The sequence below is a fragment of the Prosopis cineraria genome, unplaced genomic scaffold (genome assembly GCF_029017545.1).
Source record: "Prosopis cineraria cultivar Desert tree isolate PC_DT_omini unplaced genomic scaffold, ASM2901754v1 PC603, whole genome shotgun sequence".
Classification (NCBI taxonomy): Eukaryota; Viridiplantae; Streptophyta; class Magnoliopsida; order Fabales; family Fabaceae; genus Prosopis; species Prosopis cineraria.
The window spans coordinates 1-7,645 of record NW_026555928.1 but is presented as its reverse complement, the minus strand read 5'-3'; the positions used below and the strand labels follow the sequence as shown (position 1 = coordinate 7,645).

The 7,645-nt window shown below is 33.6% G+C and overlaps 1 protein-coding gene across 1 annotated transcript; it reads left to right on the top strand.

Annotated features, from left to right (window-relative positions):
• Positions 1-4,313: 4,313 nt before the first annotated feature.
• On the top strand, positions 4,314-7,446 carry LOC129297753 (disease resistance protein RPM1-like; the record flags this gene model as incomplete). The annotated part of the gene is made up of 3 exons (XM_054936103.1): positions 4,314-5,946; positions 6,115-6,840; positions 7,387-7,446. Coding segments are annotated over exons 1-3 (2,355 nt in total), but the record flags the coding sequence as incomplete, so codon positions are not given.
• Positions 7,447-7,645: the final 199 nt, after the last annotated feature.

Here is a 7,645-nt window from a genome sequence, read left to right as displayed (position 1 = left end):
TAATAGAAATAATAGATAAAATTCAAGATGAAGATATAAAAAATCAATATTTATTAAAAATAAAAGATATTATAGATAATGAAGAAAGAAATAATTCCTTTTCCTAACCCATGACTTCTTACATTTGTTGTCGGTCCATAATTGCTTCAACTTTTTCTTTTCTTTTTGCCTGCAATTTTGCTTTCCCGTGATTTTTGGTTGTCTTGTTGTTTGCCTTTCCGTCTTCTTTTCTTGTGACCCTTGTCTGCTTTTCTTCTTTCCGTCCTTTATTTTCTTCTTTCGGCGTCCCTTTGTTGATTGCTATTTCTTTTTATGAGCAACAAGTTGAAAGTCTTTATAGTCGGCGCCATAAAGTTCTTGCTCTATATCTGTTTCTTCATTTGTCTCTTCTTCTTCTGTATTATTTGGATGAGTGGATGATGACGCTACTTCTTCAGATACTACTTGAGAAGCTACATCATTGATTAAAGTGGCCCACTCTTCTTTTTCTTTTTTAGCTTTAAAGTTTTGATGGGTTTTTTGAATTCTAAACATAATTCTATATTGTACAACCATATATGTAGTTCCTTTAGCCCATGTTCCTTTACTTCCCATTTCCATAACTAATGATTCTTTACAGTTATGATCTTTTAATCTAGTTACATAATTTGGAAAACAATCAAAATATATAGGTCCTTCAAATAAATTTGATTGTATAATCCCTACTATTGATTTTTGAAATTCACGTTCTTGTCTTCTATCTCTTAAACATATAAATATAGGTTCATCTAAACCTAATCGAAAATTGGGTTTAACTGCAACTTGTATCATACCTATGTGCATCCAGTTATATTTTTCTTTATATTTCTTTATGGTTTCATCAAGTATCATATATATATATATTGTCTTTCTTTATTAATTCCTATTTCTTTTTCTATAGTTTGAGTTACATAAGAAAAATCAAAACTAGTAACTTTATATATTTCTTTTTCTTTAAATGTTGGCATTAACCAGTTGGTCAATAATTCCTGTATAGTTTCTATAGTTATTTCAGATTTGCCAGAAATTTGGTTATCACTTAGTTCTTCTAATTGGTCAGGTTCATTTATTTCCTTATTACTCTTAAGGCTTAGACTCATCCATCTATATTCCATTCATATATTGAAGAGCCATCATAATGAGATGCAGACATAGTATATCTCTCTTCAAATTGAAGATCCGGGAGTGTTGGTCTCGGATAATAATTTTTTATATTTTTATATTTAGTTTTTGGATTAAATTTTACTTTATTTATTTTCATTTCTTCTGTTTGCCTATTAATAACATTTATTGTTTCTTTAAAACTTAAAGATTCTAATTTTTTACGAATGTCCTGCAATAAGTCTATTTGTTTATCTTTCATATCCCATTTTTTTAAAGTCATATTTTTTGCTTGTTCTGCAGATATAGCTTCATATTTAAATATTGGTCTTTGAGGATTTATAGCTAATTTTTCAAGAATATTTTGTTGTATATTATTATTTTCTAATTTGTCTTCTATTCTATCTAATTGTTGTCCTAGGCTGTGAATAGCTATATTTGAATAATTGTTTTGTTGAACAATTTTCTATAATTCTTTATTTGACTATATGGATTTCCTTTAGATTCTTTATGTGTAATGCTTATAGATTAAGAGGCTACAAGAATATATTCATAATATATTCTGTCTTTTTTGGAATGTTGAGGAATGAAATTCCAGTTTCCTTCAATTGGGTGAGAAGGAAATATGGCTTGAATTGTGTCGGCTATATTTTGTTTTCTGAATTTTGGTTCTACTAGGCAAACATTCATGATGAATTCTTTTGGAATATATTGACTATACTCTATTTTCTTTGAAGAAGAGGCTTCTTTTTGACTTACTATCTGGTTATATGTCTTTGGCTTAAGAGATTTGTCTGATACATAATCTCTTATAGTCATAAGTCGATATGGCTTTTGAGGAGTATTTGGCTGTATGGTGGCTTTTCCTTTTCCTTTATCCTTCTTACTCATCTTTAACTTTTTCCTATAAGAATTCTCTTGTTAAAAAATCTGATAAAGAATTTTCTTTTCCTTTTATAAACTGAATTTCAAAATCAAAACAAGATAAAATTGCTTGCCATCTAGCAAATATCTGTTTTGAAACAAAATTTTTAACATCTTTTTGTAAAACGTCTTTTGCTGCTTTACAATCAACTTTTATTAAAAACTTTTGATTTATTAAATCTTCTTGAAATTTTGAAATACATAAAACAATTGATAAAATTTCCTTTTTTATGATGGAATATCGCTGTTGAGCCTGTGACCAAATTCCAGAATGATATCTTACTATTTTTTCTTTATCATTTTCTACTTGCTTTAAAATTCCTCCATATCCTATTTCTGACGCATCTGTTTCCACTATTTTAAAAGCTAAGGGGTCAGCTATTCCTAGACATGGTAAATGTTTTACTTGAACCTTTACTTGTTGTACTATTTTTGTCATATTAGCTGTCCATTCTGGCGGATTCTTTTGAAGTCTTTTAAAAAGTGGGGCAATTATTGTCCTAATTTGTGGCACAAAGTCAGCAACATAATTAAGACATCCTAAAAATCTTTGTAACTGTTTTTTATCTAATATTTTATCAAGGAATTTATCAGCAAATTCTATAACTCTACTGGTAGGTTTTATACTTCCTTGATAAATTTCCATACCAAGAAACTTAATTTTGGTTTGAAATAATTTCATTTTCTTAGATGATATTACTAAACCATTTTTCTTAATAGTTTCAAAAAATTGATTTAAATGTTTAAAATGATCTTCTATTGAATTTGAAAATACTAATATATCATCAATATAGACTATTGTGAATTTTGTAAATGGGTTTAAATATCATTCATTATTTGCTGAAATTCTAAAGGAGCATTTTTTAATCCAAATGGCATTACATTCCATTCGTAATGACCAAAAGGTACTGTAAAAGCAGTTTTATATCTATCTTGTTCATTTATTAAAATTTGATAATATCCAGATTTCATATCAAACTTTAAAAATATTGATGCATTAGATAATCTTCCTAATAAATCTTTCTTATTAGGAATAGGGTATCTAATCCATTTTAAAACTTTATTCAAAGGTTTGTAATTTATTACTAATCTTGAAGCTCCTCTTTCTATTTCTGTAGAATTTTGGACATAAAAAGCAGAACAACTCGGACTTATCCATTAAAATATTATTTTCTTTCTAGCTATTTTAGTAATTATACCTTCTATTCCAACTTTAAAAGGTATAATTTGTTCCAAAAATGGAGTTCCTAAAATAGCGGGTTCACTTAAAGTTTTTACTAACATGAATATGTTTTTAAAACATATTCCTTAATTATAAATATGTGCATTTGATAATTTATATTTTATATCAAGACGGGAATTGTTTGCTGTATCAATTTTGACTTTTTTAATTTCAGGAAAACTCACTAGGCACCTCCCCGTATTTTCCCGGAAACGAATTAATTGAAGGGGAATATTTTTTACTGAGGTACTCCTTGTCTTCAGGCTAACCGGCCCCGTCGGGGAAGCCAATTAGAAAAAAAATGTAATTATCGTATTTTATTTTTACAGCTCATACAAAAATATAAAACAGTAAAATATGTCCCCAATCCTCTCATTGAGGAGCATTCACATGGCAACAGTTCCATCTTTGCTTAAAAATTCATGCTGGATGAAAAAAAAAATGAAACCGTGAGATAAAGTATAGTTTTAGAGGAATATTTTTAATAATTTTTCTATAGTTATATGAATAATTGGGTTAAAAAATAGGATGTCACCGATAGTGGTAGTTCGGGTTACTTGAGCATCATTTCAAATTTTATCCTAATCTTTGATTTAAATTATCAATTAATAGCGAAATATAAAAGTATATTATAAATATAAATTTCTTATATATTCTTTATATTTTTTAAAATTAATATATTAAATATATGATTCTAATTTAAATATTTTTACTTTTTTATAATTATAGATAATTATTATCTTATGATTTTTTAGATAGTAAGATTATTTTTAAAAAAATTTAAAAATATACCCAACAAATATTATTTTCATCAATTTGGCCTGAAAACCCCTGCTCCAATGAATCCACAATCTCAATGGTACCATGAAAAACACTCGGCAGGTAGTGACCTTGTTACCTAATGGCTTAACGAGGACATCTAGTGTAGTCAAAGTCTCAAACGCGTCCTTGAGGGAAACCAGGGTAAAATATATATATATATATATATATATATAAAAGCACCTAATCAAAGAGGGAAGCCATCAGAGAAAACCAAGCATCATTCTCTGAGCTCTTCAAATAATTCCAATCTATAATCTGAAGCAAAAGGGCCACCCAGAAGTTGAAAAGAAATGGCCGAGAGTGCAGTGTCGTTTCTACTGAGCAAGCTGACTTCCATACTCGAAGAACAAGTGCAGCTGCTGAGTGGAGTTCACAAAGAGGTTCAGTTCATCAAAGATGAACTAGAGCGCCTCAGTGCCATCTTAAGGGTGGCTGATTCTTTGGAGGACGAAGACCCTGAACTCAAAGTTTGGGTGAAGCAAGTCAGAGATGTGGCTCATGACATGGAAGATGCCATAGATGAGTTCACTATTCGCCTTGTGAGTCATCGTGAGCAAGGCCAAAATTCTTGTCTCAGCAGGTTTTCTTCCGCCATCAAGGCTCTCAGAGCTCGGCATTGGATTGCTTCTGAGATTCAAGAGATCAAAGGCAGATTGGAAAACATCTCAAAGGGTCGTTGCAACATGACTGAGACTGGATCAAGCTTCCGTAATCAGTATACATCAAGGCTTGATAGCCAAGACGATGCGCTTTTGCTTGATGAAGCTGACCTTGTGGGTATTGAGAAGCCTAAAAAGCATTTAATTGACTTACTTTTCGAGGAGGAACCTGGAAGAGTAGTGATTCCTATTTATGGAATGGGAGGATTGGGGAAAACCACGCTGGCAAAGCAGGTCTATGATGACCCAAAAGTGAAGAAGCTTTTCAGGATGCACGCATGGGTCACTATTTCCCAATCTTTCAAGATCCATGAGCTCCTAAGAGAGCTGGTTCAACAGCTCCATAAAGTTATAGGAAAAACAGCTCCTGCAGAAGTTGGCACCATGAAAAGTGGCAGTCTAAAGGAGGTGATCAAGAGTTTGCTTCTGCAAAGAAGGTACCTGATCATCCTGGATGACATTTGGCGAGTAAATGCATGGGATGCTATTCAACATGCTTTGCCTAACAACAACTATGGCAGTAGAATCATACTCACAACTCGGAATAAGGATGTAGCAGCTTATTCTTGCACCAAATTCCATGATAAGGTCTATAACTTGGATTTTTTGCCTCAGCATGAATCATGGTCTCTTTTTTGTAACAAGACCTTTCGAGGGAATCCATGTCCTCCTCATTTGGAGGAGTCTTGCAAGTGTATCTTGAAAAGATGTGGGGGATTGCCTCTTGCAATTGAGGCAATCAGTGGTGTTCTGGCTTCAAAAGACAGAACCAACTTGGAAGAATGGTTGATTGTTTGTAAGAGTTTTGCATCTGAAATTGAAGGCAACGACAAACTGGAGGATACAAAGAAAGTGCTTTGTTTAAGTTTCAACGATTTGCCATATTATCTTAAATCATGTTTGTTGTACCTAATCATCTTTCCAGAATTTTATGCTATTGAACGTATCAAGTTGATTCGGTTGTGGATAGCTGAAGGATTTGTCAATGGAGAAGAAGGAATGACACCAGAAGAAGTTGCAGAGAGTTATCTGAAGGAGCTCCTGAATAGGAGTTTGATACAAGTGGTAGAGAAACACAGTGATGGCAGGATCAAGACTTGTCGTATCCATGAGTTTCTACGGGAGATCATCAATTTAAAGTCAAGAGATCAGAACTTTGCAACAATAGCCAAAGACCAGGACATAATCTGGCCAGAGAAAGTTCGTCGTCTATCAGTAATGAATAGTTTACAGAACATACAGCAAACTAAGACCTCATTCCAACTACGTTCTCTGCTATTGTTTGCTTTATCTGATTCACTGGGTCATTTCTCCATATCTACATTATTTTCAAATAATTGCAGGCTACTTAGGGTGTTACATTTGCAGGATGCACCTTTGGAGTCGTTTCCTGCAGAGATTGTCAACCTTTTCCACCTCAAGTATCTAAGCTTGAAGAGTACGAAGGTGAAAAATATCCCAACCTCCATCAAGAAGCTTCAAAATTTGGAGACATTAGATCTCAAACATTCCTATGTCACTGAATTACCACCTGAAATCTTGGAGCTGCATCAACTACGCCACCTCCTGGTGTATCGCTATAAGATTGAATCCTATGACAATTTCAACTCAAGGCGTGGTTTCAAGTTGCCAGGCTTGATTGGATGTATGCAATCTCTGCAGAAGCTTTGTTTCATAGAAGCAGACCAAGGAAGTCAAGACTTGATGGTTGAACTAGGAAAGCTAACCCAACTCAGGAGGCTGGGTATGAGAAAGCTGAAGAAAGAAGATGGGGCTGCTTTGTGCTCGTCCATTCAGAAGATGACCAATCTCAGGTCTCTGTCCATAACCGCAAGAAAAGATTATGAGATCATTGATATTCAGAACATAGCCAAGCCTCCTACATACCTTCGGCGATTGTACTTAAGAGGACGTTTAGAGAAGTTACCTAAATGGATTACCTCTCTCCAAAATTTGGTCAGATTGTATCTAAAATGGAGCAGTTTAAAGGAGGATCCTCTAATATATCTTCAAGATTTGCCCAATCTAATACAACTTGAGTTTCTGCAGGTTTATGTTGGCGAGAAATTGCATTTCAAACCAATGGATTTCCAAGTCTGAAGCTTTTGGGCCTCGATGATTTAACTAATCTGAAATCTATGCTTGTAGAGGAGGGGGCGATGGCTAATTTAAAAAGGCTGATCATCCAGCGATGCGGATCATTGAAGCAGGTGCCTTTAGGCTTAGAACATTTGACCAAGTTAAAATCAGTCGGTTTCCTTGATATGCCTGATGAACTGGTCATGGCAATACATCCCAAGGAGGTCAAGATCACTGGAGAGTAGACCACGTACCAGTTGTTCATTCAATCTACTGGAGGTCAGGTGGTTGGGATGTTTACTCAATAGAAACTTCAGGGGGAACACGAACAGAGAGTTCTTCTAGTTTTAGTGTCAATGACAAGTCATGAACTTCGTTCTCTCTGGGAATTCTAACTTGCCTACGAAATGTAAGGCTTCTTGTTGTTTGTTTTGTTTTTTATGAAATGTATCAAAAAGAATGACTGCAGAGTCATCTCTTTGCAAGTAAACCAAGATTGAAATATTCAGCTTATGGTTTTGCAACGCGTTCATGATTCCTTAAATTTTGAAATGCTTACAGAACAGTAAAGCCAAGGGATTAGCTGGTTTTTCATGTGATTCAGAAGCAGAGCCCCATGCGGTGAATTGATCAGTACGGCGGCAGCATAAAATCATGAATAATTCCTTTGTAATTACTCTTATCAAAATTCAAAATACGTATTCCTTAGTGAACAGGATATTTTTCCCAATGCTATTCACTTCTCTTCTTCAACTTCCTGCAGAATTTGACCTACTTGACCAGTGCAAGTAAAGCCGTGTCCTTTGAAGTATTTTTGTTG